This window comes from Cydia pomonella, chromosome 1 (genome assembly GCF_033807575.1).
Source record: "Cydia pomonella isolate Wapato2018A chromosome 1, ilCydPomo1, whole genome shotgun sequence".
NCBI lineage: Eukaryota > Metazoa > Arthropoda > Insecta > Lepidoptera > Tortricidae > Cydia > Cydia pomonella.
In genome coordinates this window covers 2,739,424-2,755,018 of record NC_084703.1, presented here as the reverse complement: position 1 = coordinate 2,755,018, position 15,595 = coordinate 2,739,424, and the positions used below count along the sequence as shown (strand labels likewise).

General features: G+C 36.8%; 1 protein-coding gene across 6 annotated transcripts in view; it reads right to left on the bottom strand.

Annotated features, from left to right (window-relative positions):
* LOC133526503 (adenylate cyclase type 5-like) overlaps positions 1-15,595 on the bottom strand; it is a 472,750-nt gene that overhangs the window by 334,233 nt on the left and 122,922 nt on the right. For all 6 annotated transcript variants that reach the window (XM_061863171.1, XM_061863191.1, XM_061863199.1 and 3 more), the window contains exon 3: positions 5,959-6,138. In XM_061863171.1, coding sequence (XP_061719155.1) covers positions 5,959-6,138 — 180 coding nt within the window. The remainder of the gene's footprint in view (positions 1-5,958; positions 6,139-15,595) is intronic.

The following is a 15,595-nucleotide window of genomic DNA, read 5'->3' as shown; positions in this document are numbered from 1 at the left end:
ATATATCAGATGATCCCAATCTTAGCACTACGAAATACAAAACTACTATTGATGCTGGTTTTATTAGACATTACATTTAAACAGGTTCGAATCCAAATTGTTCGTTTCTTATTTCAGTACCCCTAGTGTAAATTTAGTCGATAGCGAAACATGACGTACGCGTTTACGTTAAGTCTCATTTTGTATGGGTTTTTGAACAGCGCGCCAAGCGGGACGTTTTGGAAGTCAAAAATCTCATACAAAATGACACTTAACGCAAACGCGTACGTCACGTTTCGCTGTCGAAAATATTTACACTAGGGGTACAGCTATACCATAAACCTATCGTATCAGTTTTAGAGATTGGCGATGATGGTTCTAGTCATAGATTTATAGTAATGATGATGGTGTAAGAGTCGTTGAAATTATGGATGGAAGTTGATTTTCCTGAGATAAACTTTTTAATGTTAAATAATTGTAATAGATCTGAAGTGTTACATTTTTAATGTAATATAAGGTACCATAAACCTATCGTATCAGTTTTAGAGATTGGCGATGATGGTTCTAGTCATAGATTTAAATTAATGATGATGGTGTAAGAGTCGTTGAAATTATGGATGGAAGTTGATTTTCCTGAGATAAACTTTTTAATGTTAAATAATTGTAATAAATCTGAAGTGTTACATTTTTAATGTAATATAAGGTACCATAAACCTATCGTATCAGTTTTAGAGATTGGCGATGATGGTTCTAGTCATAGATTTATAGTAATGATGATGGTGTAAGAGTCGTTGAAATTATGGATGGAAGTTGATTTTCCTGAGATAAACTTTTTAATGTTAAATAATTGTAATAGATCTGAAGTGTTACATTTTTAATGTAATATAAATAGTCATGTTTGTGTGCGATAGCGCAATAAATGAATATTGTATTTTACCACATAAATAATAGTACATTTTTTTTTATGGTAGAGGAGGCAAACGAGCAGACGGATCACCTGATGGTAAGCGATTACCGCCGCCCATGGACACCTGCAACACCAGAGGGGTTGTAAGTGCGTTGCCGGAATTTAAGATGGGAGTACGCTCTTTTCTTGAAGGTTTGAAGGTCGTATCGGTCCGGAAATACTGCAGGCGACAGTTCATTCCACAGTTTAGCAGTGCGAGGCTAATAATTAAATCAATTCGTGCAAAATAATCATCCCTAACCATTCCAAAATATCAAAAATGCACAACGTTAATATTCAAGTTTTCATTTCTGCCGGCACTACCGGAGTGCAACCCGTCGTTTTTTTCATTCGAACTCATTTCAAAATAAATAGTATCGCATTTAGTAAATCTTGTTTAATTTTCTGTTTTCTTTATGAATATTATGATATATTTATTATACGCGCTCCAACATTTCGTAAAATAGACTCGCTATTATGCGAAGTTAAGATTTATGTTTAACAAAACAGAGAAAAATTCATGTGTCGGATATTTGTCTTAGTTTCTTAGATCTAACTAGGTCTTATCTTTGGCAATAAGCACATTTTTGAGTTTTTTAAATATTATTTTTTCCTCCTCATGATCGGAAAGAGGATAATTGTTGTTCTAAAAATCGTGAAGAAAGTGATAAGTTTCTGCACAAGAAATCTTGCTTTCTAAGTACTATTTTTGTATTTTTTTTTTCGCTTTGTGTGGTAGAGCACAGCCAGTGGATGTCATTCCAGATCTTGAGCAGAGCCTTACCTTACAGAAAACAGCAACCAAATAACACTAGACCCTACTCATAGTGTTGTGTTCCTGCCGGTGAGTAAGGTTGCCAGAGGTGAGGGACGGGTCACCAGCTACCCACACCGTCCCCAAAATGACGGCCATACGACCACCACACCAGTCGGTGGGGAAGCGACCCGCGACAGCCGCCGCAGCCGTAAGGCGGTAGCGGCCCCTCATACCCCCCCTGACGGGGGGTATCGACAGATCACTCACTCAGGGACGGGTTTAGGGTCGGCAACGCGCATGTAACTCATCTGTAGTTGCAGGCGTACATAGGCTACGGAGACTGCTCACCATCAGGCGGGCTGTACGCTTGTTTGCCACCGACGTAGTATAAAAAACAAAAACGATAAGCAATTCAAATTTGATTTTAAATGGATTTGTTGTAAAATTGCCATTATATCCATAAGTAACGATACTTTTACCTAAATGGGTAATTGAAAGGTCAAGAAAGAGCCTTGTTTAAAAAAAAACATATGTATATTACTTTCCTCGTATTCGAAATGAAAAGTAGAGTGTTTTACTCGGGTAAAAGGCACCATTTCAGCCTCGCAATATTGGCGCTCTCACTACGGTCGAGCGCCAAACTACCTCGACAGATATGAGTGCCTTTCATCCCTTGGTTAACAATCTACTATATACCGGATGTTTCCTGTAACAGAAGCAAAAATTAAACTGTAGGCTGTACTCCTCAAACTGACCAACATTTCTTCAACAACTTTTTAAAATAACTTATAATTTTATTTTCATTACACTCTGAAGTTTATTCTAAGACGCAATGTATTGCGAATTTAGTTATGTGTAAAGCGTGACAAGCAACGTCAAACACACTGATATCAGCGTACATTGAAAATAATATTTAATGTGTATGAAAAAGACAAACTAAAGATTTTATAATCTTGTTTGAGGAGTATAATATCCAGTGTAATGATTTGCTCGTGTTTCGACGACCGGTTTGGCCTAGTGGGTATTGATTCTGCGTACGAAGCTGATGGTCCCGGGTTCAAATCCTGGTAAGGGCATGTATTTTTGTGATGAGCATGGATATTTGTTCCGGAGTCATGGGTGTTTTCTATGTATTTAAGTATTTATAAATATTTATATATTATATAATCCGTTGTCTAAGTACCCTCAACACAATGCTTTATTGATCTTACTGAGGGACTTAGTCAATTTGTGTAATAATGTCCTATAATATATTTTTTTAATTTTACAAGAAATACCCGGTACACATCAGTAAAAAACTGCCCCAGTTGAATACATAATATTTCACCCTTTACCCGTTTCTATTTGAAATTTACATATATTACTATCACAAACAACACTTCACCAACTGTTTCAGTGATCCCCTATGATCCATTTATCCCCGAATCTCAAGCGTGTAACTCTCCCCTTATCGATATAGGGAGGCATCCAATATCCAGGGGAGGGAAAATCGGTAATTAGACTTTTATCTAATTACATTTCTATTGCCCACGGTAGCGGTGGTGGCCGATTGGATTTGACGCCCGACTATCAATCCGGTCGCGGGTTCAAATCCTGGCTCGTACCAATGAGTTTACAGTACATATAGTGCTACTTTCCCGCACACGTGCGGGAATGAGCACTTTCCGTGCTGTACTGTAAAACATTATACGATACCGAATAGGTAATTCGCAACTCGTGTCGATTTAAAATACTCCCTTCGGTCGTGTTTGAATTTATCAGCAATCGTTGCGAATTTCCTATTTTCTGCACTTGTATCGTAAATAATTATTTTCGGAACTTATGTACGAAATATCATTTGATAGATATCGTGAGCAAACCTGCATACATACGCGAAGAAAAATAAACGTGTGTAGTCTCCAACCCGCATTGGGCCAGCGTGGGGACTATAGCCCCAACCCTCTCTCGCATAATAGGAGGCCTGTGTCCAGCAGTGGGACGTATATAGGCCGAATTATTATTATTTATTATAATTATATTTCCATTATATGTAATGTAATAAAGTGCGTTTGAAGGGTATTACTAATAGCCTAGGCCAAAAGTATGGAAACAACATTATTTTCTTTAATATCTCAGGTTTCATTCATTATAATTAAAAACAGTTTGCCCGAGTCGAATCGGAGACCTTAGGGAAGGTCAATTAGTACCATAACCTCTACAAATATCAGTACAAAGTGATATATCACTCGAATATGATGCTTTATCGACATACGCTTTGCAAAGGATAATAGACCTTCGAACAAAGATTACATAATACTAGATACAGATACGCCACTCTCATACAACAAAGGGAATTGACTTTTGATAGTAGATCGGGCTATCAAGTCAATTAGTTAAGTCTATTGCTTTCTAAATGCCAAAATAATTTAACAACATAACTTGTTCTTCCTCGGGTTGTCCCAGCATTTTGCCACGGCTTATGGGAGCCTGGGGTCCGCTTGACAACTAATCCCAAGGTGTGGCGTAGGCACTAGTTTTTACGAAAGCGACTGCCATCTGACCTTCCAACCCAGAGGGTAAACGAGGTCTTGTTGGGATTAGTCCGGTTTCCTCACGATGTTTTCCTTCACCGAAAAGCGACTGGTAAATATCAAATGATATTTCGTACATAAGTTCCGAAAAACTCTTACTAACTAAACTAAACTAAATTTAAGATGTATGCGTATGTGTGAGAGAGAGTGTATTTGTATGTATTTGTATGTATCTGTATGGGTATGAATTCATATATATGTATTTATTTATTTGGTAATAAATATGAATTTATTTGTTTAATGTTTTTGTACAATTAGTGCTTCTGTTTCCTCATAGTGTAATAAATTCTGTTTCGCAAACAGCTAGCGAATATCTTTCTTTATTTTTGCGTAATCTGGGACATAGACCCTCGAGGGACAACAGACACTTAAGCGATTTATCTTAACACTAGAGGATGACATATTGACCCTTCGGAACTGGTATTAATCACTACCCTATTTGCTGTGTGTGTGACAGTAGGCCCGGTGTGGTAGTTTACACAATATCTAGTTACATATTTACTAGGTATTTTAGCAGTTTAATGTATCTAAACTTGTATACTACACTCTTTTTCAAATTTGGTAAACTATTAACTATCTCTACTCAGAAGTGTAAATTTATTCGATAAATAAATAAAAAATAAAAATAAATATTATAGGACATTATTACACAAATTGACTAATTCCCACAGTAAGCTCAATAAGGCTTGTGTTGTGGGTACTTAGACAACGATATATATAATATATACATATTTATACATACTTAAATACATAGAAAACACCCATGACTCAGAAACAAATATCCATGCTCATCACACGATTAAATGCCCTTACCAGGATTTGATCCCGGGACCATCAACTTCATAGGCAGAGTCACTACCCACTAGGCCAAACCGGTATAGCAAGACGTGACGTACGCGTTTGCATTAAGTCTAATTTTGTGTGGGATTTAGAAACAGCGCGTCAAGCGGGACATTCTGGAAACTCAAAGTCCCATACAAAATTTACATTACAGCTCTTTCGATCCTAAGGGCCGATTTAGACGGCGCGCGAACTTGTATGCGATTTTAGTTACATTCAGGACTATTGGTTATATCCAATTCAGCCGACCAATCAAACACCGCAATGTAATGAAACTTGTATGCGGGTTCCCGCACCGTCTAAATGTGTCTTAAGATGTCTAACTCTCAAGAAAAACGTGTCTTAAGATGTCTAACCCTCAAGAAAAACGTGTCTTAAGATTTTTATTTAAATTCCGCAACCATTTTTCATAGACTTTATATGACGATACTCAACGAAATGGGAGGAACGAACATTTTATGGGTGTTTTTGAAAACTCTTTTTCTCGTGTAAGTATCGAAAGAGCTCTACTAGCTCTGTTTTTTATGAGTATAACAAGTTTTAGAAACGACAACTACTAGTAAATAAAACATCACTATTGGAAAAAAATTATAGATCACTTCCGGAAAATATATACTAATAAAGTCCATATAAACTTACCGCAGTAGAACTCTTCTTGGTCTTAGAGAAGTGCTCGACCACCTCCCAGTTGGATTTCTTGCTATCATTGCGTTTTGAACCTCCTTGCTCAGATCATAAGGTTAATATCCGCGATTAGAAGAATCGCACTAATGTCGTTACAATTTGGTACCCATTGCCCAGGATAACAACATATTTTGTTACACTTTGAACTGTCTTGCTAAGAATATAAGGTTGAATTTACTTACCGCAGTAGGACTCTTCTTGGTCTTCGAGAAGTGTTCGATCACTTCCCAGTTGGATTTCTTGGGGGCGGGCGTGCCCGCGGGGGAGGGGGAGGAGCGGTGCGCGGGCGCTGGCGTCGAGCGACCGGAGTCGTCGCGGGGCGCGCCGCGCAGAGACGCGCAGCGGCGGCCGCGGAGCGCCTCCTGTCGAAGAATACTTGGTTGATGAAACAGACCCTAAGCTTAGCTTTAACTTATGGATTAAAATGAGAAGGCATGGTGGTTTTTTCTCCTCGTGTTTATTTTTTTTTAATCAGCACGTGCAAGTCTGACTCGAGCACGAAGGCTTCCGTACCATTATCTAAGGCGAAACTGTTATCACAACTGTTCATTTTCTGCCCACATACGCACTGTAAAGTATCTAGATAAAATGTCTTTTCAACACACTTGCTCAAAACGACGTTTGTTTTTTCCTCGCAAGCGTGTTGAAAAACATCGCATGAAACGCGTGTGCCATGGTCATTACACACATCGGCTTTCTTATTGCGCACTCGCTTGCAGCTCGCGCGCACAATATTGTCTCGTGTGTGATGACCAACTTAGCACACTTGTATCACAATGTATTATTATTTCCTTACAAGTGTATTGAAATTGCTTTTACAGTACATATGGTGCTACTTTATAGCACTAGTGCGAAAATTAGCATATATTACGTTACTGTGTCGAACATTTAAAGGGCCATATGTACTGTAAAACGTTGTACGATACATGTGCGAATAGACAATTCGCAACTCGTGTCGATTTAAAACACTCCCTTCGGTCGTGTTTCAATTTATCGTCACTCGTTTCGAATTTCCTATTTTTCGCACTTGTATCGTAATGTACTGTTATTATGTTTCTTGATATTATTAGAATACATTTTCATAACGCAAAAGGCATTTTTTTTTTACTGAATTTATTTAATATTCATTACATACGTGGCATTTCGCCAGTAGTCGTAAACGTACTAAACGCAAGGAAGTGCCGTTACTTCATTGCGGTGCGGAAACATTTTGTTAGAGTTACCGACTCTAGTAGTATAAGTACCTCAATGGCTACAGCAATGAAATTTGTCTTTTTCCTACAAAAATAAAAGTAGCTTATTATTATAGGTCCAATAATTTGTTAAAAAAAAGAAACGTCAAAACCATTCAGTTTTTGTAGTTGTTTGTGATTTTTAGCATAAATGTTTTTAAGTTTACAGTCTGCCTGAAGCAAACGACAGAAAAAACGCTTCTTAAAAGTGATGAAAAAGTAAAAAAGACTGGAGCGAAAATACTGAATTGGATAATGTAAATTGTGTTTTGCTAAAAAATACAAGAAACATGTATCTACGCTATATAAATGAGTTTTTCTAGTAAAGAAAATATAAATGTTCCTGGCAAAAATACATCGCTTTCTTTTAACAATTGTTCCCACGGAAATATAAATAGTAATTTGTATTAAAGTACTAATGCTTTCTTATTTCCTCGCAGTAGTCGTGAAAGGCATTATACACCGTGTTTTTATTGAATTACGTTTAAGGAAACTAAATGTCATAGTTATTTAAAAAAAAAAAAAAAAAATTTTTACAATTTTTATATTTATAAAAAGTAACTAAATGTTGCATATAGCGTTGTTGTAACACGGGCATTACATTTCACTCAACCAAACAATTGAAAACTGTGATATATCAATGTCATTTCTAACATCGAACGTCCGAGATAGTACGTACGTTTAGTAGCAAATGTATGTACTCGCACTAAACACTAATCAATAAGTAAACAGGCCCTAAGGCAAGTGTACACGTTCGTAAGGGCCTTATAATATAAAAAAAATATGATTGATTATCTCCGAAATGGAGTTAATTAGAATATCGGTGTCTTTGAGAAAGTTACTTAATTTAAGCTCAGGAATGCACCCTCGAAATTAACGCAAATCAAAAAAAGCACGGTGTATAACGCTTCGGCCGGTAACGCTAAATATGGACTCGAATTAGATAACCGGCCCGATTTGAAGAATGATTAAGACACGTTGAAGATCTTGGAGAGATCTTTAAAAGATCGATAACTAACCGACATCAAAATTGACGTTTATTTCGATTCCGCTGTGATACCAATAAGATCTATCTACGATATTTCTAACGTCAAAGTGACATTGGTTGCCCGAATCGAGCTGTTTGTGTCAATTATACGACATATAAACGATATCTAAATGAGAACTTATCTAAACCAGAACTTATCGTTATCGTATTGTATATATCGAATCAGGCTGAAATCACTCGTCTATCTTTGCGGTTTTCCGTCCTATCCTACATTGTATTATAAATCCGTCGTAAAACCATCGTACCTACTTATATAGGCCTATTGTCTGTATGATAAGATTGTTAAGCATCTTGACCAAATTTTTAGCCATATTTTTGCATTAGTAAAATCCTGCGGGATAGATGATAGACTTGTTTCTAAATACGTCACTTTTATTCATTGAAGAATTCTAATATTTTTGTTACTTAATATTGGACTAATGCTATGATTATTTACTATATGGTTATGTTTTTTTAAATATTAATGCCACCTAATTCTAGTTTGAGTTTTAGAAGCGCTGATGGCTTAGCGGTAAGAGCGTGCGACTTGCAATCTGGAGGTCGCGGGTTCAAACCCGAGCTCGTACCAGTGAGCTTGTCGGAACTTATGTACGAAATATCATTTGATATTTACCAGTCGCTTTTCGGTGAAGGAAAACATCGTGAGGAAACCGGACTAATCCCAACCAGGCCTAGTTTACCCTCTGGGTTGGAAGGTCAGATGGCAGTCGCTTTCGTAAAAACTAGTGGCTACGCCAAATCTTGGGATTAGTTGAAGCGGACCCCAGGCTCCCATGAGCCGTGGCAATAAGCCGGGACAACGCGAGGAAGAAGGAATTCTAGTTTTAGTTTTAGTTTTACCAGCTTTTACTAATAACCGGCATCACGTAGTGTGTCCTAGGACTCACTTCGTGATATCGAGCCGAGTGAAGACCTATTACTGTAATTTTCTGTTCGTTTAAATTAGTATTTTTATTTTTAATAGTACTTCAGGCAATCAAGCATACGGCCCGCCTGATGGTAAGCAGTCTCCGTAGACTATGTACGCCTGCAACCCTACTCACCGGCAGGAACACAACGCTATGAGTAGGGTCTAGTGTTATTTGGCTGCGGTTTTCTGTAAGGTGGAGGTACTTCCCCAGTTGGGCTCTGCTCTCTGGAATGCCATCCACTGCGTTGTGCCCTACCACACAAAACGAGATGGCATTCACAGTGTCCATACCTCTCTTTTGGTCTTAGTTTAAGGACGTACCCGGGTCCAAATTATATATTACGATACAAGTGCGAAAAATAGGAAATTCCTAACGAGTGGCTATAAATTAAAACACGACCGAAGGGAGTGTTTTCAATCGACACGAGTTGCGAATTACCTATTCGCACATGTATCGTACAAAGTTTTACAGTACATATGACCCTTTAAATTTTCGACATACGAGTACTTACATGATGTGCTAATTTACGCACTAGTGCGGAAAAGTTGCACCATATGTAATGCAAATTAATTTGTGTATTATATTCTTTTTGTGGTTATAAATTCTTTGTGTCTCCTCTTGTCTAATATAACCCATATTTCTTATGAATATGAATATTTTATAAAAAGAATTTTATTTATTTATTTTTAAATAAATAAATAAAAAATTATCTCCTCTTCTATAATATAACCCATATTTCTTATGAATATGAATATTATGATAATATTTCGAGAATTAAGATGAACTTTAGTTAAATATGTTGTATGTATTTTTACAGTGAACTGTACTTTGTCACAATGCTCAAAGCTTCATAATTTTATAATAATAAAATAATAATTCAGCCTATATACGTCCCACTGCTGGGCACAGGCCTCCTCTCATGTGCAAGAGGGCTCGGGCTATAGTCCCCACGCTAGCCCAATGCGGATTGGGGACTTCAGATACACCTTTGAATTTCTTCGCAGATGGGCCTTCACCGAAAAGCTAGTGGTAAATATCAAATGACATTTCGTACATAAGTTCCGAAAAACTCGTTGGTACGAGCCAGGATTTGAACCCACGACCTACGGATTGAAAGTCGGACGTCATATCCACTCGGCCACCACCGCTTCATAATTTTAATTATCAATATTTACATAACATAATATATTTAAGCACAAATTAAATCAGCCAATTATCTGGTATTTACTAAACCATGTAACAAATCAGAGCAAAATAACTGAACCAATTTTCGGACATCCACGCGACTCGGTAATGATCGTCATTACCGTCCACTTGGCAGGTAATGATCGTTTATTTGGTACAACTAAAATTATCTGTCACTGCATGAGCCTGCCTCTATCAGATAAATAGAACCTAAAATTTCCTAAACCACAACAGCTACATATTGTGAATAAAATGCAAATCGATGCCAAATTATTAAACCAACTTTGGAGCATTCACGTAAGCCGGTAATGACCTCTCCGCCCTTATTGAGCTTATTTGGTACAATCCAAATTACTTAGCGAAACAGTTTTTTTAGGAATTGGCAATAATTATGTGTTAGCTAAAAATATGTTAATTAAATAAATGTAAAATAGTTATAATATATAACTATTTTGGCATTGACCAGCTTTTTATTTATAGCTCTTTTTGTTTCATTATTTTTGTATGTGGGTAGTTTTGCACATTTTCATTTTGAGAGAAGTGAATATATATTTTTATCAGTTTCTTATTGACCACGAACGTTGTAAAGATCTAAACATTGGGATATATTTGAAATTCATTATACGCGATACAATCCGTTTACTTTGTATTATTTCTTGAATAACTATCGCAGCAGCCGAAGATAATATTAAAAATATGTTACTAAAATTGAGATAAGAATAAATCAGTTATTTTATTATCTGGGTTATAGTAATTAAGAATGCATCATTTAAACATTTTGAAATCCGCACAAGTCATCACAATTATCATAAACGTTAATTATCAATTCTTTTAAAATTACTATGTAACTGTTATTCGTTAGATATACTCGAAATTTACTTTTATTTCAATGGCAACAACCATTGAATAAAGTATATAACATGAAATCAAACGTGTTTGTGAATATAACAACTAAAGCTGCGCTTTTTCCAATTTACGCACTCAACGCTTTTATTAATGCTGATAAGATTATTATAATGTTACGAAGGGTGAGCGGGTTTTTGAAATTTAAACTACATGTGACGTGTGTGGAGTTCATATTATTATGTGTGTGGACTTAGCATTTTATTAAAAGTTTATCGCAAGTTCTAATATTGTTTAAATACCTACCTAAATCTACCTAAACACCCTATCGTGAACACGGTTTGTATCGAGGCCAAATAATTAAACCTATTTTCGAGCATCATAGGCTTCCGGTAATGACTCGTCATTACCATCCGGCCGGCGGGTAATGATGCCTTATTTGGTGCAACCGAAAGTATCTATCGCTGCATGATAGACAAAGAGCTAACCGGGAAATATGGAGGTATATAGGTCATTGCAAATAATAATGCGTTTAGTGTAAACAATAGTGTAAATAGTGTAACAGACCGAAGTCTAATGAGAATTTATAGTAACTGACAATCGGAATTCCGTAAGCGCGATGTAGGAAATGCTAACGCCATCTGTTTGAATTTTGTGGCACGACTTGGACTTGGACAGTGACAAAGGAGTCGCCACAAGAGCAACAAAACTAGTCAATTTGGCCCAGAACTGTCTCATTTCAAGCATAAACAGTGATAATCATACTGTCTTTGTCTTACTACCCAAAAGAAAGGGATGAGTATAGTTTCATTTGTTAAATTAGCTTGAACCCTGAATGGATCAACAATTTAAACCTGTGACCGTTCCTAGATGTATCAGTGTTGTCAAAAATACTGAACATATACGTAGTTTAAGGACCCGGGTACGTCCTTAAACTACGTCCAAAAGAGAGGTATGGGCATTGTGAATGCTATCTCGCTTTGTGTGGTAGGGCACAGCACAGCGGATGTCATTTCAGATCAGAGCAGAGCCTAACTGGGGAAGTACCTCCACCTTACAGAAAACAGCAGCCAAATAATACTAGACCCTACTCATGGTGTTGTGTTCCTGCCGGTGAGTAAGGTTGCCAGAGCTCAACGAGGGGGGGGGGGGGGTTTAGGGTCGGCAACGCACATGTAACTCCTCTGGAGTTGCAGGCGTACATAGGCTACGGAGACTGATTACCATAAGGGGGGTTGTATGCTTGTTTGCCACCGAGACGAAGGATAAAAAAAACATATTGTTGATAAACGTCAGCCGTCAGCAAGAATAACTTACTAATTCAATAACGCTTTTTTAGGGTTCCGTACTCAAACGGATATATTACTAAGACTCCGCTGTCCGTCCGTCTGTCACCAGGCTATATCTCATAAAGCGTGATAGACAGTTGAAATTTTCACAGATGTATTTCTGTTGCCGCTATAACAAAAATACTAAAAAGCATGGAACCCTCGGTGGGCTAGTCCGTCTCGCACTTGTCCGTTTTTTAAACTTTGTTACGTTACGTTTCATTGTTCTAAAAATTGAATATTTCCCAGCAGTAGCTCTTTGTCTACTATACATTTGACTTCACCTGCCTCTATTATACCGAAAATACGCGCACATTTCAATAGAATTCGATCTTTGAAATTCGTTTCAGCCATTTTTGTTTTGTTTCATCTGAGGACAAAAGATAAGCATTTTACAATCCACCGTCGAATTTTTCATTGTTTATATTAAGAGTTTTTTATACAATGTTTAAAGTCAAATGGGAATTGTTTTTTAATGTATACACGGTGCTCACGAGGAACCCAAAAGATTTTGACAGTTTACTGATCACATTTAGAGACTAAAATGTCATATAAACTTTTATGGATTTCGCCTAGTTTCAGAGTTAATACCAATGTAAAAAAACATCTTATCGTAACTTAGTGCAAAACGCCTTTTTGATCGCGATGATGCCATTATGGGGCGTAGTCTAAATATCCTTATTGATAGATGTCAAAAAGTGACAAGTAACCTTTGCAAGAACTAGTTTTTACAAAAAAAAAATCGTAAAAAAATATTTTCAGTGCCAGTTTTGACGACCGGTCTGGCCTCGTGGGTAGTGACCCTGCCTATGAAGCCGATGGTTCCGGGTTCAAATCCTGGTAAGGGCATTTATTCGTGTGATGAGCATGGATATTTGTTCCTGAGTCATGGGTGTTTTCTATGTATTTAAGTATTTATAAATATTTATATATTATATATATCGTTGTCTAAGTACCCTCAACACAAGCCTTATTGAGCTTACTGTGGGACTTAGTCAATTTGTGTAATAATGTCCTATAATATTTAATTTAATTAGTTTTACCATAACATTAACTTTTTATGTCCAAATACGTTTAAAATTAAAAAAAAAAAAACATAATAAAAAAATTTTTTTTGGCGAAATTTTGTGAAACTCATGTAACATTTTGTCCTTCTTTTGGCCTCAGAAGTACGTGGTTAAAATCTTGCGGGTTCCTCGTGAGCACCGTGTATAGTATGAATGATATTTAAATTTTTGTTCTAATTTTGTACAACTTCTCTCCAGGCGATTATTCTGAGAACAAAAGTTTGTTTTAAGCAATAGAATGACATGACACAATTTTTTTTTTGTTACTTTATGAAATATGAAATTATTATAGATAATACCTACCTAACGACCTGTCCAGGCTGTGAGGCCGATGGTCCCGGATTCAAATCCTGTTAAGGGCATCCCATCAAAAACACTTACATGTAAAATGTTGCCAAGACGAAACCATAAGGCTCGCACTGTCAAAAAGTTATCAGGTCTCTTGTAGAGCTAAGTTTTTTTTTGTATTGTTCAAGTTTATAAATATTTTTTTAATTTTTATTGTTTTAGACAAGTTTAATTTAGTAAAAAAATGACCTATGTAATAAGAGAAATTGACAATAGATGGCGTTACTCTGTGACAAGTGCTGTAAGGTTAAAATCGATTGTAAATAATAATAATTGTCAGTACACATTTTACTTTTTAAGTTTATGTAGATTATCACCTATACACCACCATATTACAATAAATAGTTATAACCGAGCAAAGCTCGGTCGCCCATAATTTATAATTGTAACATATTTGCTGTGAATTAATTTACTAAAGTGTTTTTAAATAAAAAAGACACGTCAAGAAAATATATCACGTTCAAAACAATTTTTAGGGTTCCGTAGCCAAATGGCAAAAAACGGAACCCTTATCGATTCGTCATGTCAGTCTGTCTGTCCTTCCGTATGTCACAGCCACTTTTTTCCGAAACTATAAGAACTATACTGTTGAAACTTGGTAAGTAGATGTATTCTGTGAACCGCATTAAGATTTTCATACAAAAATAGAAAAAAAAAACAATAAATTTTGGGGGTTCCCCATAGAACTGAAACTTATTTTTTTTTTTTCATCAAACCCATACGTGTGGGGTATCTATGGATAGGTCTTCAAAAATGATATTGAGGTTTCTAATATTTTTTTTTTTCTAAACTGAATAGTTTGCGCGAGAGACCCTTCCAAAGTGGTAAAATGCCCCCCCCCCCCCCCCCCTTGTAACTCCTAAAAAAAATATATATGATGTTACCATGCAAACTTCCACGGCAAATCGCTTTGAACGAGATCTAGTAAGTAGTTTTTTTGAATACGTCACAAATGGTACGGAACCCTTCATGCGCGAGTCCGACTCGCACTTGGCCGCTTTTTTCTTTCTAATACAAAAAAAAACTGTAAATATTTCTTTCAAATAAGATCAAACTCCTTTGGAAGTCGGTCAGAAGTGAAAAGGAAATGTAAAACCCTTCTCAAGATTCTAAAAATAAATGGAAAGCCATTAACTGCTAATGAATTTTCATACCTTCCTACAAAAGCCTTTAATTAACCCTTTTGCCTGTTAATTAAGTAATGTTTGATTGTCCACGGAATATTTTAACAAAATGTCTCCACAAAGAATATGATTCCTATGATATGCGGCGGAAAGCGTAGAAACTTTGAAACCTGTTAGATAGAAGAGCCTCGGTTGAGAGATACCATTTTGTACAATTTGTCTTTGGAACTCTAGGCCCATGGGGTCCCAGCGCGCACAAGCTTTTTGCAGAAATCGCGAAACGTCTGGTTGACGTAACTGGTGACCGAAGAGCTGGCGGCTTCCTGGCACAACGTATCAGTATTGCGATACAACGAGGAAATGCTGCCAGCGACCTTGGTACAATGCCTCAAGGGCCTATTTTAGATTTAAGCTAGTAATAGTAATCCTCTTTTTTTTAATACTACGTCGGTGGCAAACAAGCATACGGCCCGCCTGATGGTAAGCAGTCTCCGTAGCCTATGTACGGCTGCAACTCCAGAGGAGTTGCATGCGCGTTGTCGACCCTAGCATCCCCCCCTCATTGAGCTCTGGCAACCTTACTCACCGGCAGGAACACAACACTATAAATAATAATAAATATTATAGGACATTATTACACAAATTGACTAAGTCCCACAGTAAGCTCAATAAGGCTTGTGTTGAGGGTACAAAGACAACGATATATATAATATATAAATATTTATAAATACTT